Source organism: Vulpes lagopus, chromosome 2 (assembly GCF_018345385.1).
Source record: "Vulpes lagopus strain Blue_001 chromosome 2, ASM1834538v1, whole genome shotgun sequence".
In the NCBI taxonomy this organism is placed as follows: domain Eukaryota; kingdom Metazoa; phylum Chordata; class Mammalia; order Carnivora; family Canidae; genus Vulpes; species Vulpes lagopus.
Genome location: NC_054825.1, coordinates 44,638,627 through 44,662,768, shown reverse-complemented (window position 1 = coordinate 44,662,768; position 24,142 = coordinate 44,638,627). Strand labels below are relative to the sequence as shown.

Below are 24,142 nucleotides of genomic sequence, written 5' to 3'. Positions count from 1 at the left end.
ATCTCTGCATCTAAGACGAGCTCTGTGAAAGCTCTGGGGCCTTTGGGGCTAGATCCTTAGCATTTTAAAATTTTATTATGACTGCGTTTGTTTAAATATATATATATATGTATATATATATATATTTATAGCTCTATGTGCCCACTGTCCCCCGGGCCCCTCCCAAGCCCCTAGTTTTTCCCCTTGGCCTTCTGTTTGGCAGCCGTGTAGGGCAGCAACGTCTGAGTGCTTTTGTCGGACACCGTCTGGGTGCTACTGTTCCTTGTGACCCTCCGGGTCTGCTCGGGGGCGGCGGGGCCCGGGCGGCAGCTGGTCAGCGGAGGGCGCCTGGGCTTGCAGGGGGCGGGCGGGGGCTTGGGGGCGCCCACCGGGGCCTCGGGGCGGGGGGGCTCTGGGGACAGGCCCGTCTCGGCCGCCGCCCCGCCATCCGCCTCCTCGTCGTCGCAGCACAGGGCGTGGTAGAGCACTTTGTCGCTGAAGCGCACCCTCTCACGGGTGCCTGGGGTCCGCTGGGGCTGGCCCTTGGCCGGGCCGCCGCTGAAGGCCTCCTCGCTGGAGGAGTCCGGGGTCTCCACCCGGGGCCCGTTGGGGACGGGCGTGCCGCCGTTCATGAGCCGGTAGTCGGGGCCAGCCCCCGGCCGCGAGGGCTCGGCGCCGTCCACAGAGTCCGAGGGGGTGGACGCGTCCAGGAAGGAGCAGAACTCCCAGCTGTCCGAGAGGATGTCGGCCGTGACGAGGTCCAGGTGGCCCAGGTCGAAGGGGCCGCCCACGCCCGCCTTGTCGCTGCTGGAGGTGCTGCTCACAGTGGCTGTGGTCCAGTCGTCTGGCTCCAGTTCGAAGTCGAAGTCTGAGGTTAGCTTATCGATCTGGCTCACCACCTGGCGGGGCCAGGAGAGAGGGGTGAGGGGCCCCGGCCGCACCCCGCCAGGTGCCCACCCACGACCCCCGAGGTCTCGCTGCACCGGGGTGAGCAGAGCTTGCTTGGGCCATCCCCCCGCGTCCTCTCCTTCCTCAGTCTCCCCTCCTGGCCCTGCACCCATCCACTCACACACCCACTCTCCCAAAGCCACAGGCTGTCCTGGGTGCAGCCCCGGTGCTCAGAGCTCGGTTTTCCCTTGACTGGGAGGTGGCCTGGGAGGTGGCCTTCCACAGAGGGCTGACGCTGCAGCAAGGCCACTCAGCGGAGAGGACAGCGGGCCACACCCCTTCATAGAGGAGAGGATACGGGGTGCCCATAAGGAAGACCCTCCCCAGGTTTTCCAAAGCATCCTGGGCTACCCTGTGCCGCCGGGCCGCGCCTCTCCCCCGGGGACACCCTGGAGCCACCTCCCTCCTGCCCTGCCCCCTCAGAGAGGGGGAGATCAAGCGTGGCTGGTGGGGAAGGAATAGGACAGCATCACTTGGTGAGCAGAGAGGAACCCCGGCCCTGGCCGAGCTGGCCAGAGCCAAAGCCGCTCCTCACGGGCACCGGGGGGGCAGCCGGCTGTGGAGGGCACTGTACCCCCCCGCCCCTGCCTCCCTACGGGTGGCCTGCCTCGGGACGCCCCCTCAGCACAGAAACCCGGTGAAGGGAGACCCTACCAGCGACGTCGGGAGGGAACAGAGTAAGAGGAGGAGGAATGATGATTCAGAGCAAAGACAAAAATGGCAAAACGACGACGACAGCAAAGCAGAGGGACGGGGAGACCCAAGGACAGGACATACACAGGGAGCCACTGGCCCAGGACCCCTCCCGGCACCTCGCTGGGGTCTCTTCCTGGGGGCAGGGCGGCCAGTTAATGAATTAACTAAGAAGTCTAACAAACTTTTACGAGGATGACTACTGTCTGGGATGTGCGAGGAGCTCGTGAGGAGTGGGGTGGGGAGTGCCCCAAAGTGCAAGACCAAAGCAAGGCCAACAGCCACGAGCCAGGAGGCGTTGGGGTCAGCGGGACGTTTACTTGGTCAGGAACGGGGGCGGGGGCATCCGACAGTGACCTGGTCATCATTTTCCCTCTGAGCCTCAGTTTCTCAATCTGTAAATGGGGATGCTGTGCGAAGGGTTTACTTCCAAGGTTCCTTCCATCTCTGATATTCTAGGACTCTGTGTTTATAGGGATGACTAGGGAAGCTGTTTGGGGCTGTCCCTGCCTAGGGGTGCCCATTCCACATGGCCCCAGGCCCGAGGGGTGCTGGGAACACTTGGCTGAAGCCTGCAGAACCGGGGGAGTCCAGACACTTGGGTTCCAGATTAAGCTTAGACATCATTCTGTGTGTCTTCAGGTAAGTCACACAACCTCTCTGGGCCTCAGCCACTTAAGCATGGTGACCCCAGCCCTGCCATCCTCACCAGCGCCTCATGAGGGACAATGAGAAGGGCAGTGAAGAGTCTCCGTGGGGCTTTGGTGATAAAAGTGACATCGTCTCCCATCTCTGAGAACCTACTACGTGTCAGGCTTTCTACCCAAGAGATCATCATCTCCTGAGCTTCTAGAAGATGGGCCAAAGTCACCAGAAACTAGGGGGAGCCGAGGCTCCCACCCTCCCCCGAGGGTCCCCGTAAGACTGCACACCACCATGAGCTGCTGCTGTGATTTCTGGGCTTGGGCAGGCAGTGGGGACAGGGCCCCATTCTCCAATCTGGCCACCCTCCCTATGCCCGCCACCCGCGAGTGACTCCCCCTATACCTCAGAGAAGCTCACATTCCCCCAGGAGCCCTTGCTTAACCGAAGACCCACTTGAGGGGTGGGAGCCCTGGCCCAGGGCAGGGGGCTCTCAAACTGGAGTGTGCGCCAACCTACTCCCCAGAGTCTCTGATCAGTAGGTCCCGGGTGGGGCTTGAGAAGGAGCATATCCGACATGCTTCCAGGTGCTAGTTCAGGGGCACACTTTGAGAATCACTGGCCCCGGGGGCCTGGGGATTTAAGCCGGTGAAGAGATAGCACCTCAGGGCATTGCCAGCCTCAGGGGAAGCCCTGTGTCTCTGGGGCAGTCACATCCTCCAATGAGTCTCCCAGATCCAGCTGAGCCTGAGTCTGTGGCTGTGGCAGCACAGGGACACGGCTAACAGGACTCTGGGTGGATGACCAGCTGTGACCACAAAGGGTTGGCTGAGGCCAGGCCAGGCTCAGAAGAGGGGCTCCTAATGCCCCGTGAGGAAGATCTGGGGTGCATAGGGCAGGACCCCCAAGGCTGTCAGGCTTGCACACACTCCTGTCCGCCCAAGAAGTTCCTGCTGGCTGGCTGCTCAGGCAGACTTCACGTTCGGGCCCCTTCTCTCCTCCATTAGGTCGTCCTTCTCTGGTTTCATCCTGGGAGTGTGGACGGATGGGACAGAGGGAGGCTTGGTGTCAAACCCCAGGTAGGCCGCATCGCATCTAAGGAGCTTGAGGCAGATGATTTTCCTCTCTGTAAGTCTTGAGTTTCAGTTTCCTCCCCTGTAAAATGGGCTGACCCTCCTCTCCTCACCAAGGCGATGGGGACTAACTAGATATGAATGTGGTTTACACTGCAGAGTCCGCACAGCCCGGCACTTAAGGACCCGGCCTCTGGAGTCTGCCCTAGCGTCTGGTCCTGGCCTCACGGCTGACTGGCCCTGTGGCCTCAGCCAAGTTACCCAGCATCTCTGTGCCCAAGTGTCTTCATAAGGGGGATTTCTAGTAGCTCCTGCTTGATGGGGCTGTTGTGAGGATTTAATGGCACGATGCATGCAAAGCAGGTGGAGCAGCACACACTATCAATGCCCTCTGTGCACCCGTGGGTGCTAATATGTGACCCAGCCCCTGGCACCAGGCCCAAGAGCAGATGGGCATCAGCTCTTTACCAATGGAGTGACATTCTGAGGGGAACAGTTCCAGCGCCTGTGGTGGAGGAATGGGACCTACTGGGCATTTCAAAGCCCAGCACGTGGGTGACATCTACGTTCCCTAAAGCAGGTCTGTCTCCAGACAGAGCAGAAGCAGAAGAGGTTCTAAAAGCCGAACGGTAATGAAGCTCGAAGCGAATCTGGCCCAGACAGTGAGGGACGGGAGCACCCACATGATGAATGACCTGAGTGAGGACCAGAAAGGGGAGTGATGGGCCAAGGGTCCCTGGACTGCATGCAGGGCCCCTGTACCTCATTTCATGGGGCCGGTGGGGAGGGCAGAGGGCGGGCAGGCCCTACCTCACCTGCCTGTCTGCTCCGGATGCCTTGAAATCTGTGATTTCTCTCTGAAATTTAATAATCATTTTGCCTGCGTGTAATTTGGGATTGTCTTGGAGTGCGGGGAAATAATTATATATACAGAAAGAAATAGAAGGGGGAGAGAGAGAACGGAGAGAGAAATGACAGCATAAAAATGACAGGATCACAGAACCTCAGAGCCAGGGGGACTGGAGTAGCCGTTGGCTTCACCCCGTCACCATGCTTGCTGGCGGGGAGGCTAAGGCAAGGCCCAGCAACTGGGAGGAGCAGAGCTGAGGCCCCGGGTCAGGAGTCCTGGCACCTTAAGGACAAGAATTACTGGATTTGGGGGGTGGGGCAGGGCTGAGGGCCGGGACAGACCTGCTGGGGGCTCCAGGCCCCATCTCAGGGGCGTCCCCAACCACGGTCCTGCTCTCAGCCGTGGCTCCCTCCCCTGACTGTACCTGTCTGGTGGCCGCTTCCTGTCCAGTTCCCGCTGCATTCGAGGCACTTGGTAATCAGCCTAGAAGGACCGCAGCACCCCTCAGCCTCCAGCACCCCCTGCTCCCCAGACTCCTGAGCCTCTCAGACACAAGCCACTCCCAACGCCGGCCACGGGCCCTTGGCTGCCAGTGGGCAGCCGCCACCGCCAGGCCTGCCTCCTCGCCAGCGCTACGCACTGCACCGGGCCCACGTCCGCCCCGGGCCTCACCCGAGAGGCTCCCTCCTTGGCTACTCGCCCCATCTCACTCCCAGAGGCAAGTCTTCCCTGCCCTTCCATTGCGGACAGGGGCCCTGTCATAGGCCCTGAAGGTACTCTGTGCCTTTCCTAAAAATATTTTCCAGTTTTATCACCGCTACACTTTTATGTGCAAATATGTTAAATGATTGACATCTCCCCAGGAGATGGGCTCATGGGTAAGCCCCATGAGGGGTGGGACTGGGGACGTCTTGCCCATCACGCCCCCCCCCCCAGATTGGCGCACTCATTACAAATACAGCCATTGGGTGAGTGGGTGAATTGAGACAGGGCTTATAAAACCTGCTGGGGGCTGCTTTTCTGAGGAGTTCCACAGCCCTGTCCCGCCTGCCCCACCCTTCCCTCCAGCCCTGGCTGAGGCCCCACTTCAAGGAAAGCACATCTGTGTCCCCTAAGGTCCCTGAGCCAGGACGGAGGGCCCGGGAGTTCTGGGACTCCCGGGTCCTCCATCCTGGTGCCTCCCTCACCTCTGGCCCCTTCACCTCACTCGACAAGCTGCTACCTCCTCCCCTCCCTCCAAGCTCCCTAGGCAGCTGGTTATATAACTGGGGATCTGCATTATTTATGACCACTGATTATTTTTTAATTCTGTGATTATGTTATTTATTGTCTTCCTGGGGGGGGGGGGCTGTGGAGCTGGGCAGGGGGGAGAGAGGGGACTGTGATTCATGACTCTCATCCTGCAATTTGGCCTAATTGGCCAGGGAGCCTTGAGAATCTGTCCAAAGGAGGAGAGCGCAAAGGGAAAAGGGAGGAAAGGAAGGTGAGGGGAAAAAAATAATAAGAAAAAAATCTGCACAATTCTTGCTGAGCTGCGGGTGATGGAGCTGACCCACTTTGGCACAGCTCCGTGGTCCCCAGCCTCTCCTGCCCCAGCTGCTTCCTGGCCAGGCTACATCCATCTCGTGCCCGCACGGCCCTTGCTTCCCAGGCCACCCCATACACAGCGCTCAGCCCGTGGGACTGCGCAATTGCCAGCGGGCCTGCCCCCCGGGGAATATTAGGTGGGGAGACCCTCCAAGGCCACCGCTAAGGTGAGCAGCTTGTGACCACCCGAGAGCCAGTGATGACATAGCAGACGCTGGTGGTGAGCCCGAGGACCATTTTCAAGCTCCCACACTGAGTGACACCTTGGGGAGGAGGAGGAAGCCAGGTAACTGCTTAGGATAAGCTCAACATCTGGGAGGGCAAGGATGAGAGTCTCTACCCCCGCCCGTGGGGGGGCCCCCCTGGCTGGTGGGGAACAGGGAGAGCAGGGGAGAGGCAGATTCCCACCCAGAATCACAAGAGGAGGTTCCTGGGGAGCATGTTGGGATTCTCACCGAGGATTAATCCGAATTTCATACCATGGCCCGCAAGGCTCTGTGTCATCTGACTCTCTGCTCTCTCTTTGACCTTTCCTCCTGCTTCTCTCCTGCTGGTTCACTCCACTCCAGCTGCCCTGGCTTCCTTGTTGATCTCGAACATGCCACGTACACTTCCACACTTCCTCCTCAGGACCTTTGCACTAGCTGCTCCCACTGCCTGGAAGGCTCTTTTCCTACATATCCATTTGTCTCGTACCCTCTTTTCCTTTGGGTCTCTGTTCAAAAGGCATCTCAGTGGAGATTCCATCCCCTTGTCACTGTCACTCTCCTCCCCTTTCCAAGTCGGAGAGGGTGGCACTGCCTACTGCAGGAGAGGCCGAAGGGTGCTGGCCAGGAGGCCTGGCTCCTGCCTCTGCCCACTCTGATCATGGCTAAGAAGCCGACAGCCCTCCAAAACAACAAGGTTGTACCCAGAGTAGGGGGCAGGCCAGTGTAAGAATGTCTCATTAATAATACCTAAAAGACGGGCTAGTTTTGTGTCCATCCCTGTGCTAAGTACTTTATAAACAGCATCACATTTCATTCCTAGAGCAAACGTGGGGTTGGTTGTGGAGGCATAAAATTCAGTATCCTCATTTCAGTATCCTCCCTTCCCGAAAATGGAAGCTCAGACAGGTGAGGTAGCTTTACCAAGTTCACACAGCTAGGAGCGGGGTGGACCGGATTTGCACCAGAGGTCTCTGGCCGCAAGAGCCCACACTCTTAGCCTCTGGGCTGTACTGCATCTCTACCTAAGTGAAGATGCACAGAATTTTGCGGAGCTTTGAGAGCCTGCTGGGATTGGCCTGGCATCCTGGAGTGTTGGGGAACCTAGGAGAATGAGGGCTAATTAATGATTGACTGTGACATCCCTCTGCAGCCTTTTTTTTTTGTTGTTTTGTTTTGTTTTCAAAGCACTTTTACATTCCTCACCTCACTTAGTCCATTAAGATACTTTTTCCACCCATGGGACAGAACCTGCCCCTATCCTGTGGGGAGCCGGTGAGAGGGGCAGCAGGGGTTTGGGAGGGCGGGGGAGGTTTGGGAGAGGGAACCCCAAAACCTTTGGTTGTGTGCTAGACCCCCTTGCCACATGCCAAGCCCCAGATAAACCCTTGAAGAGCACTCTGAGATGGGAATGATCAGCATCCCCGTTTCAGAGATGAGCAGGCTGAGGCTTAGGGGTTTGGGGAGGAAAGGCTTTGTCTCTCATCTTTCTATGAATTTTAGGTTGTATGCTCAAGAGGATCATGGGAGTCTGCCAGGGTCAGTGGTATCTGGGGCCAGGGAAGTGAGCAGCAGGAGGAGGAAGAGGATGGCCGAGGGGTAGAAAGCTGGCCTTGCTCCTTCAAGCGAGCATCCTGGGCTGCTCCCTGGCAGCCTCACATGTGCATCTTGTCTTCACATCTAAGCGCTTTGCTCTCCTGAGAGGGAACCCGGCTCAGTGAGTCCTGAGCTGGTGGTGTCTGTGGAGGGGGGTATGATGAGTGAAGAAGAGCCTGCCACCCTCTCGACCTTGGGTCTATTTAGGCCCAGTGGAAAACCGCCATACAAAGGGACTGAGAAGAACCAGCTAGATCCAGCTTTAGAAGCCCCCTTGGAGGATCAAGAGCCAGAATCACAGGTTCCAGGGAACAGAGGTCGGCAGCCCCTCACCCCAAACCAAGGCCTGGCCCTCCCACTGGGTAACCCATGTCCCTGACAAATCCCATCCCACAGGAAGTCAGCTATGGGGTCTCTTTTTCTGCCCGGGGCCTCCCAGAGCCTCACCTGCCTTCCCTGACACTCACTTCTATCCACCACCCTGTGTCCAGACCTCGCCTGGGGGGTGGGAGAGTTCTGAGGCCTGCCCCCCTCCCAGCTGGGTGCCATTGGCAGCGGGCAGGCGGTGGCATACGGGGTAGATGCTGGTTGCCATAGCAACCTGCCAAAGTCTTAGGTGGAGGCACATGGCCTACAGGGTGTATAGGGGGAGGGAGCTCATCTTTCTCTGTCCGGGCTCAGGCCTTTGGGCAGCCTGTGAACCTGAAGTTCTGCTGTTCGGGACACGGGGTATGAGTGTTTGTGCTGAGGAGGGCGAGAGGGAACATCTAAAAGATCTGCAAATAAATCCTAGTGCTTCTGATCCCCCTGCCTCATCCCCAGAAGGGCAACCCCTCAAAGCATCACAGCAAGAGTGTAAGCTATCATCTCCAGAAGACCTTTGCCAAAATGCCAAAAGGTCACCTGCCTGCCCACCTGCTCCAGCCTCAGAATAGGCTACAGGAACCTAAGTTCTAGTTAGTTCTGCCACTGGTAGGCTGTGCCACCTTGAATAAGCTCCTAGCCCTCTCTGGGCCTCAGTTCCTTCAAACAGAAAATGGACAGGGCTGGTATGGATGACCTGTGAGATGTCTTTAAGTTCTGGATGACTATGCCCGGGGCGGGGGTGGGGGGGAGCGACAGGGGAGGCGGATCTTGGGAGATGCTCCTTGGGAGATGCTTGATTGGGAGTAGGTTCTGGGCTGTATGATTTCCAGGCTTAGAATCAATCCTGGCTCTTTTCTGGGTGGGCTCCTTTCTTGGCATAGGTCCCATGCCCCTGCCCAAGGCTGAGACTCTGGATGGCTCCCACGACCCTGAGAGACCCACAGTGCATCTAGAAAAAGATGGGGTGGGGAAAGATGAGGGGGCCTGGGGGAGGAGGGGTTACTCCGAGGCATCTGGCCTTTGGACCAATGGGGTTGGGGGAGGAGGGGTGGCTCAGAGGCCTCTGGCCTTTGACCACAAGGCTGATTCTGGGCTGAGTGGCTGCCCTGCCCCACCTCCAGTTCATGTCCCAGCCTCTCCACAACCCCTCTGCTCCGGATACAGCTCCGTTCAAACATCTCCTGCTCCTTGGCTCTCAGGCCAGGCTGGGGTTGGCACCCACCATCATCTCCTCTCCTCGGTCCTCCTGGAGACTCCCAGCTCTTGCACAACTGGCTGGGGAAAGCATGAACCCATAACTCCCGTTAAATCACTCTCTCTGCTCTCTCTGCAGGGGCCCTGGTTACAGGGAGTTGAAATTTGCCTAAAGCCCACCTGGCTGGCATAATGGCACCCAGTGGGCAAATTCAGGCCAGCGGCTCAGAACGCTGGTCATGCATTTTGGGCTTGAACACAGCCCAGGGGGCAGGGCTGAGGACATGTGTACCTCATTACCCCAGCGATGTGGGAAGCAGTAATTAAACCGAGCTCCGCTTAGAGAGACAGAAAGGGACACACATCCCAGGATCTCTCAGTGACTTTTCAAGCCTTGGCAAAAACATTCAGAACTGTGGCCAGGGACACATGCCTTTAGACGAGACTCCTGCCCCCCACCGACGTCCACAGGAACTCTGGTTTCCACTAGCAGCCCCCTGGACTCGTTCCCATCTCAGGACAGGGAGGGCAGAGCTGGCTTTAACTTCTCTAGGATCAAGGGTTCTGAGTGGCTGTGTGATTTCTGGAGAATGCTCCTAGCTGGACCTCCTTAGTAGGGTCATCGGCACCCCCGCAGAGCCCCTTCTGAGCAGCTCAGAGTCTAGGAGGCAGATGGCGGGGTCAGAAGCCAGCTTGGGCCCCAGGAGAGTATCTCCCACTAAGAGGCTATGGTGGGATTTAGTCTATATTTGTCACCTTGGCAACCCTGAGTGCTAACCACAGAAATGTGGTCCCACAACACGCTGCCCAAGCCGACTCTACAACACCAGGGCCCCTCTAGTCCTGGAGTATGCGGAGATTTCTAGCAAAGCAGATCTGGGGAAAGGAGAACAAGGAGAAGGAAGCATCCAGCAAAGCGACACATGTGCACACAGCTTTGAGTACACACACACACACACACACACACACCGAAACACATATGTGAGTCTGTTTTTGTGCCAGGCTCAGGAAAACTGGTCTGGGGTCGGTCTGGCCCCTCACTCACCTCCCTGAGCTCCTTGGCCACCTCCTTGAGTTCCTGCAGAATGCCCTCGAGCTGCCCGATGACCATCTTCATGCGCTGTCGAATCCGCTCCCGCTGGCCACCACTGCTGGGGTCGTCACTGGGCTGCCCGAGGTCCGGGGTGCCCCGAATGTTCATCCTTTACCACGTCGCTGCAGGCCTGCCCATATTCCCCCCAGCCGGGCACTCGCTGCGTCTGCCTCCACAGAGCCCCCCTCGGCCAGGCACAGCTCCACATCTTAACGGCCCGCCAGCCCACCCTGGCCCTGGGTGGCCCTCACCCGGCCCCTGCCCCCTGCCCCGCCGCCTCCTCTGCCTCTGGGCGGGGAATGGGACACCCCGAGGACGACAGAGGATGACAGAGGGGATCGAGGTGAGGACACAGAACAGGGGGAGGGCCTTGGGTCTCAGGAGTGGTCTCCAGGACTTGAAGCCACGACGAGACAACGCCGAGCTGATCTCTGGCTGGTCCCAGACTCAGAGACAGGGGGATGACTCTGCAGGGACTCGGGGTAAGAGATGCCCTTGGGATGGGGGAAGGCGGCTGTAATCCCTCACAACTCCTGGGCAGTTGCAAAGGCAGAGGTCTCCGAGAGCGACTGACACCTGCAGAGGGCCGTGGCTGGGGTGGGTCTTCCAGATGTGGTTGTGGAGGGGGTCCAGGCTGGGCAGCTCCGCGAACCGAGCCGGACGGACGGGAGAAGGGCAGCCCCCTGCAGAGAGAGCAAGCCTGGCGTCAGCCCTCCCAGGCTGCAGCACCAGCCGGCACTGCCGCTGCCTCCCTCCTCCCGCCGGCCTGCACCCTTCGTCGCGGCAATGGGGTATTTTTCCCCCCTTTGTGGGGAGGGCTGGTGGAGGCACCGTCCGCGGCCTAGCCCCTCCCCTGGAAGGAAATGAAGGAGCCCCTGCTTTCAAGGCAGAAGTCTTCAGCCTGCCGGGGGGCGCCCTGCCCCAGCCCCCCCCAGCAGCCGGGCCTGCTCCGCGGGTCTGCGAGCCGGCCTGCCCGCCGGTGCCCCGGGCCGACCCTCCCTCCCGCGGCCCCGCCTTCCCTCCCGAGCCCCGCTCCGCGGCCCGGACTCACCTGCGGGGGGCGCCGGCCTTCCTTCCGAGCAGCGTCGGGGGCCAAGCCCCAGGGGAGGTCGGGGGGCCCCCCAGGCTCCCTAGGGCGGGCTTCTGTGTCTGGAGTCTGCCCCTGGCCGCGGGGGGGTCCCCAGGGGCGCCGCGGGAGACATCGGGGCGGTGGGGGCGGGGCCTCCGCGCTCCCGGGACGCGGGCAGGACCGGCCTCCCGCAGGACGCGCGGGGGCCCGAGGCCACAGGTGCCCGCGCGTGGGCCGGCGTCGGAGGGCGCGGAGGGCGCGGAGGGCGCGGGGATCCCCCAGCCCACGCGGGCGTCCCCGGGCTCGGCTCGGTGCGTGCAGGTCCGCGGGGGCGGGCGGGGCCGGGGCGCGGGGGGCGCGGAGGGGGGAGGAGAGGGGAGAGCAGGGGGCGCGGAGGGGAGGGGAGCGCAGGGGTGCGGGGAGGGGAGCGCAGGGGTGCACGGAGGGGGAGGGGAGGGGAGCGTAGGGGTGCGGGGAGGGGAGGGGAGCGCAGGGGGGCACGGAGGGGGAGGGGAGGGGAGCGCAGGGGGGCACGGAGGGGAGGGGAGCGCAGGGGGCACGGAGGGGGGGAGGGGAGCGCAGGGGGGCACGGAGGGGAGGGGAGCGCAGGGGTGCGGGGAGGGAGGGGAGCGCAGGGGGCGCGGAGGGGGAGGGGAGGCGAGCGCAGGGGGGCGCGCGGCGGGCCGGGCCCGGGCGCCCGGGGCTCGCAGCCTCCGCCGCGCTGCGCTCTCCGCCCGGCTCGCCGCGTCGCCAGCCCCCGGGCGCGGGTGAGGCTGCGGGGAGCGGGGGGCAGAGCGGCGCGGGGCCGGGGGCCTCCCTCCGCCGCCTCGCCCGGCCCTGCGCTGCCCGGCCCCGCGGGGCCCCGCCGGCCTGGCCCGCGCCCTCGGCCCCTCGGCCCCTCCGCCCCGCGGCCCCTCCGCCCCTCCGGCCCGAGCGCCCCTCGGCCCCGCCGCCCCTCGGCCCCGCCGCCCCCGCCGGCCCGGCCGCCCCCCGCCGCCTCCCGCAGCGGCGCCCGCTCGCCCGGCCCGGCCCGGCGCTGGCGGAGAAGGGCGGCCCCGCGCGCCGGGAGGGAGCTTTTAAAGCGACACACACGCCGCCCAGCGCCGAGCGCGCCCGCCGGGGGCTCGGCTCCGAGTGACGCTGCGGGCCCCGCGCCCCGGGCCGGAGGCGCCCTCGCCCGGAGCGACCCCGCGGGACCCCGGCGCCCCCCCGCCCCGTGACCCCGCCCCCACCGCGGGGCGCCCGAGCGCCTCTTTGGCCTGAGCCTTCCGCACCCAGACCTTCCCCTCTGCCCCTTCCCACACCCCAACCCACCCCAGGCCTCGCCTGGAAGCGGAGAATTTCAGGAATCTCAGAAATCTCAGAACACAGACAGGCTTTACTGAGCACCTACTGCGCGCCCAGCTCTGCGCAAGGCCCCGCGGGGAGCTGGAGGCCCTGGCGACAGGTATGCCCGGGACACAGCTCATTGCTTCGGTTACTCTGTGCATTGGCTCGACATTTGTTCCACGTATTCGGCGCCTTCCCGGTAGGCCCCACGCTGGACTCTGGGGCTTCGGGAAGGAGAGGCAGCATTGCTTACAGCTTACAGCTCCTGGGGGAGTAGGGGGGGTCAATGCAGGACAAAGGCAAGTTCTGGAATAGATGGTAAGGGATTGGGGAGGGCGGGGAGCAACCCGGGTCAGGGGCTGGCAGGCTCTCCCAGGAGGCAACCCTTGAGCTGCATCTGGAAGGAGAAGTAGGAGTTACCCAGGTGACTGTCAGTATGGGGGAGGTGGGGATGAGCGCTCCTGGCAGGGAGGAGAGTTAGGGGGGAGGCTCCGAGGCACAGGGGAGGGGAGGGGAGTTTGAGCCAACTGTGTCCTTTGGAGATGCCTATTTGACAGCTGGAGGGGGTGGGGTGGGGGGAGTGGGTTGGAGGAAGACCAGATCCTGGAGAGACTTGGAGGCCACAGTCAGGCGCTAGGATTTCCTCCCAGGGGCAGAGGGGAGTGATGATGTCAGGGAGGGGTCTGTTCCTGCTCACCTTCTCAGGAGATCCCTCCCGTGGTGTTGTGGACAGGAACGCTGAGGGCCAGGCCACAAGGAGGAGACCAGTTAGGAGGCTGTTGCAAGAATTCAGCTGGGTGGGGGGTGGGGGTGGGAGCAGAGATGGAGTGGATGGGATGCTTTGAGAAAGAATTTTGGAGAATTGGACAGGACTTAGGGACTGGCTGAACTTTGAGAGGGAGGGAGAGTCCAGGATGCCTCTTACAGCTGACGGCTTATAGCTTGGGAGACTGGGTGGACGGTTGTGCTGCCAGTTTCATGAGAGAGCAGTGGGGAAGAACGGGTCTGGGGTGAAAATGAGCAGTCCAATTTGGGACACGTGGTGATACCCCAAGGACAGTCGACTGTATGGACCTGTTATGCCCGGCCCGGAGAGGTTGGTTTGTTTTCAATTGAATCATCATTGGAGGCGACGAGATTAAGCAGGACGATTGTGTAGACTAGTACCAAAAGCAGTAAGTGTAGGCTGGAACTTTGGAAAAGAGCCCCCGAGTGAGATGGAGCAGGAACAGTCAGGGAGTTAGGAGAATAGAGAGGATAGGGCATCTTGCAGGCCAGGGAGGACGGGGTTCGGAGGAATGCATGCTCAGCCGTGTCAAAAGCTGCAGAGAGCTGCTGGGAGAAGGAATGGAAAGTGCTCACTGGCCTTGGGACTTAGGAGGCCACCGGTGGTGTGGCAGGGGCAGGTTTTTGGGGGGGTGAGAAAGAAAAGGAAGGTGGCAGGAGCCCTATCATTGGGCATTGGGTGCTGAATGGTTCGTGAGGAACAGAAGTGAGTCTAAGTGACACTTGGCTGCCCATTCTTCATCCCCCAGACTCTGGCAACCACCCTTCTTCTATTTTCTGTGTCCGTGAATGTAACTACTCTTGGCACTTCACAGAAGTGGAATCCTATAGTCCCACCAACCATTTTCATAGAAGCTATGATGCTAAGGATAGCCAACATCAAAAATGGGCTGAGCCTGAGAAAATAGAGGAGTTTCTAGCTTAGGTCCACAGGACCATCTGTGCACGTCCAGGATGGGGGAGTCGTGTTCGAACTGGGAGTTATTAGGAGACAGTGAGCTTGGTTTCAGAGGATGAGATGGAACTGCTTAATACCTATTTGATTCTGGGTCTCAACAGTGGAAGTGAGTTATTTGGGAAAAGGGAGATGACATTTCTTCTGCTGCCTGGGTGGATTGAATGTTGAGGACCCCCATGCCGTGGGGGGATCCCCAGGAGGGCAGCCAGACGGAGAAGCAGAGGGACTGGTGTATATGTCCTGTGAAGAAGGGGTAGGCTGGTCAGAGCAGACCAGAGAAGAGGATCGTCAGAAGATGTCTGATTATAAATCTCCAAAGGGCGACCACAGGCGAGAGACAATAACTAGGCTCTGGGTGGTGCCCAGGCCTGCCTTCCTCAGCGTTTGGAGTCTGACCCATTCTCTCTTCCTTTCAACCTCCCTGGGCACCTGCCCAGATGTCCCATCCTTCAGAATTCTGCTTAGATCCATACTCCCTTCCCCCTGCCACCTCCGGACAGCCTTGCCTAGTCCTTAGTTGGCAGAGAGAAACAGAAGCATTTTTTTTGGCCCTTAATCGAATGTTTCCAAGCATGTTCATTTAATGTGCTAGCTGTGTGACCTTGGGCAAGTCACTTAACCTCTCTGAGCGAGGATAAGGAGCCCATGAACATTTTATTTTTCCCTCTATTGGCTGGCTTGCCAAAAGGGGAGGAGGAGCTGTTTTTCTAATGTCTCTTTGACTCGGAAAAATAGGGATGATAACAATACCTACTTTCCAGGGTCATTGTGAGCTTGGAATAAAATAACGCGTGTAGAAGTACTTGGCCCAATGCCTGGCACCTGGTAGGTGCTCCGTGGATGGTAGCTGCTCTCAGCTCTTATTAACGGCTTTGTGTCTGAAAGCCTTATTTCTCTGTGAGGCTCTGACTCCCCAAGATGGTGTCTGTTTCGTGTCTGCCCCCATCTCTCGCATGGACCAGTGTGGTGGACTGTAACAGTTAGTGACTTTTACCTCTTTAGCCTGTTTCCCATCACCCTACTTCTGGCATCCCTTTCCTTTGGGAACCTCCCCGTTGTCACCGAGACCTAGTGGGCTGCCCACTGCTCCCACTTTTCCTACCCCATGGCCAGCAGGTGGGCATGTGACCCAGACTGCGCATATTATAGAACCTCACCCTCTAGCGTCAGGGGTCAGGGATCGGCCCAAGAGGTAGGCAACACTACCCAAGCAGAGCCCATCAGACTCTTTCCCCAGGATTGATATGTGGGTGCTAGGGGAGGGAAGCCTTCTTACTGGGCCACAAAGGCTGCTGACAGCCAGGAGTCCAGGGTAACAGAGTGGGGAGGAGTTTAGAGAGCATGCTAGGGGCACTGAGTCCCAATCTTGGCTTTTACGGCCTGGCAGTCTTTCTTTCAGCCCTGGGAGCTGCAACAGCATCCTGCCCATCTCAAAGAGCCGATAAATTCCTCTTATTGCTCCAACTTGTTTGGTTGGGTTTCTGTCTCATACAACCAATAAGAATCTGACACATTCAGGGAATATTAGCAAACAGGTGACTGGCTAAATGATCAGATTCTGGAGAGGGTGGGATGTCAAAGATCCTGAAACCCAAGGGTTGGGAGCTGTTGCCCTGTAGCCGTAGAGGGGAGAGTGGGTATTTGGGAGGTTATTTATATCAGGCAGACTTGGGTTTCAGTTCCAACTGTGCCATTTACCAGCTGTGTGATCTTGGTCAAGTTCCTTACCGTCTCTGAACCTCAGGTTCCTTATCTGCAAAATGGTCAAAGGAATAGAGACTGCATAGGGTTGCCCTGAGGATGGAATGAAGTGATGAAGCACCAAGCACTGTGTCCTAGGTGGGGGCACAGGAGACAAGAAAAATGGTAGCTGTTTTTCTTAGCTCGCAACCCCTTGCCACTCATAGCATAGGACTGAGGTTGGCACACAGGTCACAAGGGAACCACGATTCAATCTGCAAGCTGAATGCTCAGAAGGAGTGGGGCCTGGCTTTCCACTAACCACGTGACTCGCTAAATCTTCCCAAGCCTCAGTTTCCTCTTTTTTTTTTTTTTTTTCAGTTTCCTCTCTTTGTCAACACTTTCTTGATGGATATCTTGAGGGCTAAATCCACGTAACATGTTCAGCACAGGGCTCAGTAGGTGTTCCATAAATATGATTGTTATCGATGTTTGGGGCCTAGGGAAATTTCTGAGCACAAAGGTAGGATCAGTGGATAATGTTACAGGCGAACTTTCCATGAGAAAATCCCCAAGTAAAGGAGCGTCCATATCTGAATCTCCCAGGAAAGGCCATTTCGGAATGAGGAGGGAGGACATGTGTTTTTCTGTAGCTGGACGGTGGTAGGGCTCATATCGGGGAAGCCATATCTGGGAGCATTCCTGTCACCTTCTTGCTCCCTGTGATCTCCCCATCTAAGACAAGGTTTTCTTTTTTTTTTTTTTTTAAGATTTATTTATTTATTTGTTTATTTATTTATGATAGACACACAGAGAGAGAGAGAGAGAGAGGCAGAGACACAGGCAGAGAGAAAAGCAGGCTCCATGCTGGGAGCCTGACGCAGGACTCGATCCCAGGACTCCAGGATCGTGCCCTGGGCCAAAGGCAGGCGCTAAACCGCTGAGCCACCCAGGGATTCCCCCAAGACAAGGTTTTCAAAAGATTTTTCTACACTGGCTGCCTCTTCTTCCTCACTTCTGATTACTTCAAAAAGCTTTATCACCTGGTTTCAGCTGCCATTGCATTGTTGGAATCACCGTCACTGAGCAAGATCTTGTTCTTGCTAAGACCAGCAGACACTTTTTCTCCCCTGTCCAAGGTGACCGCTTTGTGGCCCTAACCCGGAGAAGCTGGTCCACCCTCTGTTCTATGACATTATAGCTCATTTTCAACTGATTGTCTTCCCAGGCCTCTGAGCACTGCTTCTCAGTTGGCCTTTAGCATTCTTCTTCTGGGGCGCCTGGGTGGCTCAGCGGTTGAGCGCCTGCCTTGAGCCCAGGGCGTGATCCTGGGGTCCCGGGATCGAGTCCCACGTCGGGCTCCCTGCATGGAGCCTGCTCCTCCCTCTGCCTGTGTCTCTGCCTCTCTCTCTCTCTCTGTGTCTCTCATGAGTAAATAAGTAAAATCTTTTTTTTTTTTTTTTAAGAATTTTATTTTATTTATGATAGTCACAGAGAGAGAGAGAGAGGCAGAGACACAGGCAGAGGGAGGAGAAGCAGGCTCCATGCACCGGGAGCCCGACGTGGGATTCGATCCCGGGTCTCCAGGATCGCGCCCTGGGCCAAAGGCAGGCGCCAAACCGCTGCGCCACCCAGGGATCCCAAGTAAAATCTTTTTTTAAAAGAGGATCCTACTTCTTCTGGTCCCTGGAATGTTGGTGATCCTTGGGGGTTCTCTTTTTTTTTTTTTAAGTTTTTTTTTAATTTTTATTTATTTATGATAGTCACAGAGAGATAGAGAGAGAGGCAGAGACACAGGCAGAGGGAGAAGCAGGCTCCATGCACCAGGAGCCCGACGTGGGATTCGATCCCGGGTCTCCAGGATCGCGCCCTGGGCCAAAGGCAGGCGCCAAACCGCTGCGCCACCCAGGGATCCCTATCCTTGGGGGTTCTCACTTGGACTTTCTTCTCACTCCATACACCTTCCCCAAGGGAAGTCTTCCACATTCCCTAAAGGTTTCTGACCTCCAGTTTGCTATTTCCAGAAGAAACTGTTCCAAAACTTCAGATCGTATTGCTACCTGCCTGCTGGACATTTCCACGAGGATATCATGCAGGCACCTCAAACTCAGTGTACCCACATCAGAACCCATTGTCTTCCCCCTATCCCCCACCAAATGTAGCCCCTTTTATCACCCCCCATCTCAGAGGATGGCGCCACCCTGCAGCCCACCATGCAAGCTGGAAACCTGTGATCATCCTAGACTCTCACTTTCCCGCATCCCTTGGGGCGCTAAGTCCTGTTCATTCTACCCTCAACACTGTGTAGACAGGTATGTTCTCTCTGCTGATGGCCAGGCCCTGTCTTGAACCCCCTGGCCTCTGAATTAGCTGATGGCCAACTAATGGGTCTGCCAACCTTCAGATTTATTCTGTGGAGTCCACCGTGACTGGTATCAGTTTTCTGATCTCCCTGTTTACGACACTCCATGGCTTCCCATCCCTACAAGGCAAATCCAGCCTCCTTAGTTTGGTGTTCACCTCTTTTCGGGAGTTTGCCCTTGTTAGTCTCTGCAGCCTCCTCTCTGTAGCCTCTTGCTCCCTTGGCTTCTGCCGGGAGCTCCTCATGCACTGCTCCCTTTATACTTGCTCTCCTCTTTGCCTGGAATGCTCCCCTGCTTCACCCTTTTCCTTGACACCAACCGCCAGAACTACCTGAAACATTCCCCCAGCGTGTGACGTCTCTCCTCTGCGCCACCACAGATGCCTGGTCCTCCGCAAGCGCTTGCCATGTTGCATTGTCATTGTGAGTCTGACCCTCAGAATGAGCTGCCAGAGAGCAGACACCTCCAGGTCCTCCAGATCCAGCAGAGTCTGCTGTAGTCAATTCTCCAGCTATATTTTTTTGAATATTGAATCTCTAAAATACCTGTTGTCTCACATCTTCATTAAACAAAATATCCTTAAGGTGGAAAAAGCTGGACGGAAAGAGCAGGGCACATAGCTCAGGGGTTTCCCCAACACACATCCTGAGCCTTCCCACCCCTGAACCTCTGATGCTCAGACCCTGCCAACAGCATCAGTCTGCCCACAGTATGGGCAAACTGTGTTGTTATCAACCCCTCCTGCCTTCTGGAGAATCTTATGCTGTCCATTACCCTTCACTCTCTGCCCTCCTGTCAGTTAAATCATATCCCCATACAAAAAAAAAAAAAAAAAATCCTACCCCCTGCACACACACCCCCACCTCTTTCTCCTGGGCCCTTTCCATCAGCATTTACACCTGCTTTCTAACTCTTCCATCTTAAAAGTAAGATCTCACTTCCCTCTCCAAGAACTGGCTCATCTTTCCTCTCTCCACAGCCAGACTTACCCCAAGAGTTGTCCCCATGCCCGGCCTCTTCTTCCCCAGCTCCCACTCACTTCTCTTCCTTGGCAATCTGGCACCCGCCTGTACCACTCCTCTAGCCAAATGTTAAATGCTGAGGTCACCTGTGACCTCTAAGAAGCCCCACCCTCAAGTCCTGACCTGACTTCCCACTACATTTGGTAGTTAACCACCTCTTTTGTCGGCTACCTCTTTCTCCTCAGCTTCGGGGGGCACCAAGCCTTCCCGGATTTCTGTGGGGGGTGTGGGGGGCATATCCACCACGGGCCCCAAGCTCCCTCTGTCTTTCCACCCTGCCCCCATCAAACGCCGCAGTGCTCCAGGCTCAGCTGTACATCCTGTTCATCCTCACCCCTGTCTCGTACCCCTCTGTCCTGCCCCCACCCCCGCCCAGCTCGTGGCCCCTCATCCCCACATGGCATCTCCAGCCCAGACTCTCTCCAGGTTCCAGACTCATGGGATCCTCTGCCTCCTGGGGAGATCGGATTCAAAACTGAACTCGGGATATCTCTGAAGCAAGCCCTCAGCTACTCTATCTCAGCAGCTCTTACAGAAACTCTGGGAAGCTTCTTTTATACCTTCCTCTCCTCACACCCCCCTCCCCAACATCAAATCCACTTCTGCTCGTTCTGCCTCCCGCGTGTCTCCCAATCTCCCTTCTCTGCTGCCACCGCTGTGTCTGAGACACTGTCATCTCTCCACCAGGCAGTGAAATCCACCCCTACCACGTGCTCGCTGGGCCTTTCAAGGCATTAGCCCCGTGGCAGCCACAGGGATCTCAAAAAACTCTGAGTCAGACGTATCATTCCCCTGCTTAGAAACATCATGTGTCTCACATTTTCCTAAAATCCCCAATGCGCAGGAGCCCCTGGCTGGTGTGGCTCCTGCAGCTCCCCCCCACCTCCCCGCCCTTTGTCCTCACCTCCCCGGACTCCCACCCATCAGCCCTGCTGACCTTTCAGCGCCTGGGATGCACACAGTCCTCTAGGCCGGGCACCTGCTGTCCCCTCTGCCCGGGGCACTCTCCCCCACCTTCAAGCAGCTAATGTCCGTTCATCCTTGAGGTCCTGGCTGAAAGGTCGCTTCTCAGGAAAGGCCTATGCGGCCCCCCCCCTCCCCCCGTGACACCGGGTCCCTGCTAGGTTTCAGATCCTGTGGCCGACTGTGGTGCAAGGGCTCAGCAAGTCCCGACAGGCAGCTGAGGAAGTTCAGGGCCGCCAAGCAACTTGCTTAAGGCCACGGGGCCCATCAGTGGCTAAGCCTCCTCTTAGCCCCTTTTGGATGTCTTGGCGCCTGTGCCGCAGGCCCCACAACACGCAGACTCCTTTACCAAACCAGGGGGCGCGCCTCCTCCGAGCTGCCTGTTCAGTGGCCGAGCCCAGAGGATCCAGGGCAGAGGCTGCGCCGTCCCGAGCGTCCCTGTGCCCTGGGCCTGGCACCTGGCCAGGCGAGGACATGGAGTCCCTGGGACGGGCCTTCAGAGAGTGGCCCGCGCCGCCCTCCCTGCAGCACCATCACTCTCCAGCGCGCCGGGCGTTGAGCCTTCTTTCCCTTTCCATCCTAAGCTAACTCTTCACGGAAACTTTGACTACAAAGAGAAAAGCAATAATAATTACTTGGCGAGTAATAATCGACAGAAGCTCAGAAGGAAATAAGACCCAGCCTATAGGGGCAGCCCGGGGCGCTCAGCGGTTTAGCGCCTGCCTTTGACCCAGGGCCTGATCCTGGAGGCCCGGGATTGAGTCCCACGTCAGGCTCCTTGCCTGGAGCCTGCTTCTCCCTCTGCCTATCTCTCCCTCTTCTCCATCTCTGCCTTTCTCTCCCTCTCTCTTTGTGTCCCTCATGAATGAATAAATAAATAAAATCTTAAAAAAAAAAAAAAAGACCCAGACTATAAAACACAAGAGCCTAGAGATGGTTGAGGCCAAGAGGCTGGGCTCCATATGGTCTCTTGGGGATCACTGCCCCTTTGGCCCTTGGGCGTAGTCTGGGCTCAGTCCTGGCTGGGGGGCACCTCCCTGGGCTCTCTCACTGGCTGACAAATCTCTAAGGGGACTGGGATCTCCAGTGATGGGGAAACAGAGGCCCAGACAGAGGAGTGGAGAGTGGGCTTCGGTGTTCAGCCCCAGACCCAGATCACACCTGTGCTGGCTGAGCTGGTCTGTGTAGCCCCTGCCCCTGCAGGGGCTAGCCCTGGACCTATAGGGGGTAAGAATGGAGGGGAGGGGGCCCAAGTGAGTGGAGGCAAATGGGCACAGCTGAGCCAGAAAGGGGGACTGGGGGGGAGGGGAGGGCCCACGGAGCAGGGGGCAGGACGGAACAGCAGGTTCTTGTCAGGCACACAATTTAATTCTGAGGCTGTATCCCTCGTGCCTGAGAGATTTTCAGCTTGCAATAGTGTCATTTACAGATGGATTTGCAGTGGCGAATTACAAGTTTGTAAGCAACAGCTTCTCTGACGCCTCGAAGAAAAAAAAGCCTTATCCCTCTGCAAATTATAAATTCATAACTAACACTTTTATCCAACTGAATGCAAAACAAATTCATTACCAGCTATATTATTCCATTGAATACCAAGTGAATGAACTGCGCAGGATTTTGTGCGGATTAGGGATACGTCGGGAGATGGGGACCAGACAGCCCTTCCTCCGGTCCCTCTTCTTTGTGTCCCTTCGGGCCCACCTCAAGCTACCCCCAAATGCAGGTGGAATTGGACGGGGCACATCGCTTGGATCAAAAGGAGGCTGGAGGTTATGGTGGTGATGGTGGCGAAGATGGTGTGTGTGTGTGGGGGGGGGTGCACCGAAACACAACCACCCTGTGGGCGCGAGTGTACATCTTTTGCATGATTATTAAAATTGTTGTGGTGTTACCTTAAGATACTATCTGGTGAATGTCTAAGTCCTTGTGAGGAGCAGGACACCCCCCTGTAAAAGGAGATCATCGTGAACGGCAGTGAACGGCAATCGTTCACTACGCAGGAAGACTCGAGTCCTCTGAGCAGACTCCAGACTGGAGCAGGAATTCCCAGTGTCTCCCCAGAGCGTTACTCTCAAAACCACGTTCCAAGGTGCTGAGCATGTGGATGGGTGACCCTGGGGGCAGGGGGTGCGTCCAGACCATGCCTGCAACATGTGGGCCCTTTGGGGTCTGTGGCGGGAGGGGGGGGTCATACTTTTTAACTCAGATAATTTAGTCCCTGACTCTGGTGTATTCCCCATGTGCGGTTCTCGAAACTTAACTTTTCTCTTTAATGTTTATTTTAGAAAATCAGGAACGTACAAATAAACAGAACTAAAAAATATGTATACGTCCTGCCAGAAACAACCCAAAGTGGTTGAATGAATGGAAAGCTGTTCATTCAGGAACTCTCATCGCTTGGAAGACTTGTCTCCACGTTGGCTGTGGAAGAGGAGGGGAGATGGCCCATGCTGTAGCTGTGCAAGCAAGGGCCGGGGACCGCAGCTCCCGAAGGATCCCCTCTACCCCCCACACTGCCCCAGAGTGTTCCCAGCCTCCATGTCCAGTCTCAGCCTCTCCTCCAGGCCAACCTCCCTGCCTCCCTCCCTCCTATTTCTCTGATCCTGGTGCCTCTCTCTGCATCCTGCTCAGGAGCCAAATGACTTCTTCTTCTTATCTCATGCTGAATGGTTTGCAACCATCATCTCACTAAACAGTTGACCGAGGTATTTTTTTTTTTTCTAAACAAAGACAGGTTCCCATCTGAGAACAATTTCTGGTGCCAACTGTGAAGATAAACTATCTTTACCTTGTTTTGTGAACAAATATTTTTTAGAAAGAGAGGGTTATTCTACAAATGCTGATATCAAACCTGCTTTTGTTCATTAACAATGTAGCGTCTGCATATTTGTATGCCCATCGAGAAATCTATGTTCTGTTTTAATGGCTGCATATTAGTCCATGTGATTTTTAAAATTTTTTATTTATTTATTCATGGTAGACAGAGAGAGAGAGAGAGAGAGAGAGACAGGCAGAGGGAGAAGCAGGCTCCATGCCGGGAGCCCGTCGCAGGACTTGATCCCGGGACTCCAGGATCATGCCCTGGGCCAAAGGCAGGCGCTAAACTGCTGAGCCACCCAGGGATCCCAGTCCATGTGATTTTTTTTTTTTTTTTAGTCCATGTGATTTTTTTTCATCTCTCTCTCTCTCTCTCTCTTCTGCTATGCACTTAGGCTGTTTCTAGTTTTTGCTATTATAACAGCACACATCATCCTTGCACATTAATTATTTCCTTAGGTTCTTAAAAGTAAAATTTCTGAGAAGGCACTTTCCAAAGGCTATTGTCATATCATTGAACTACTCTTTTTTTCTTTTTTAATTGAACTTCTCTTCAGAAAGTTCATGCTGATTTGTATTCCCAGCAGCAGCTTGTGTTATTGCCCCCTTACTATTAGTTCTAGCTTTGTCTCAGTTATGCTCCGAGGTGCCACAGGAGGATCCCCATGGCCGCTCTGGTGACACACGGCAACCAGTGAGTGACTCCTTGAAGGATGAAGAGACTCAGGAACAAGAATGGGGGCCATGTGACCCACCTGCCCCTCCTATAGATCCTTTGATGGCCTCCGTGGAGGGATTTGAAATTGATTGATTGATTGAACCATTGATTTTATGAATGTCCCTTCCAGTGATGGTGATGGTCACCAGTGCAGTGTAGCGATGGATGGCCATGCGGTGAGTGGCAGGTTAGGGTGGAGGTGATGGGGAG

At 57.0% G+C, this 24,142-nt stretch overlaps 1 protein-coding gene and 1 long non-coding RNA gene across 3 annotated transcripts; one reads left to right on the top strand and one right to left on the bottom strand.

Moving 5' to 3' along the window:
* Positions 1-59: 59 nt before the first annotated feature.
* INSYN1 (inhibitory synaptic factor 1) lies at positions 60-11,550 on the bottom strand. The gene is made up of 3 exons (XM_041745667.1): positions 11,279-11,550; positions 10,180-10,910; positions 60-878 (listed from the first exon to the last, which is right to left on the bottom strand). Exons 2-3 carry the CDS (start codon positions 10,333-10,335, stop codon positions 171-173), a joined length of 864 nt encoding a protein of 287 aa, XP_041601601.1. The 5' UTR covers positions 10,336-10,910; positions 11,279-11,550; the 3' UTR covers positions 60-170.
* On the top strand, positions 11,513-23,441 carry LOC121485396. 2 transcript variants are annotated; one of them, XR_005986264.1, is made up of 3 exons: positions 11,513-11,607; positions 22,296-22,486; positions 22,683-23,441. It is a non-coding gene; the product is annotated as an uncharacterized LOC121485396 (long non-coding RNA). The 2 variants fall into 2 exon arrangements; XR_005986265.1 differs by lacking the exon at positions 11,513-11,607 and adding an exon at positions 12,285-12,743.
* The last annotated feature ends 701 nt before the right edge of the window (positions 23,442-24,142 follow it).

Coding starts and splice junctions, on each gene's coding strand:
- INSYN1 (XM_041745667.1), bottom strand. CDS start 10,335: ATGAACATTCGGGGCACCCCGGACCTCGGGCAGCCCAGTGACGACCCC. Junction 879..10,179: donor TGGCCAAGGAGCTCAGGGAG/GTGAGTGAGGGG, acceptor TGGCCCCGCCAG/GTGGTGAGCCAGATCGATAA.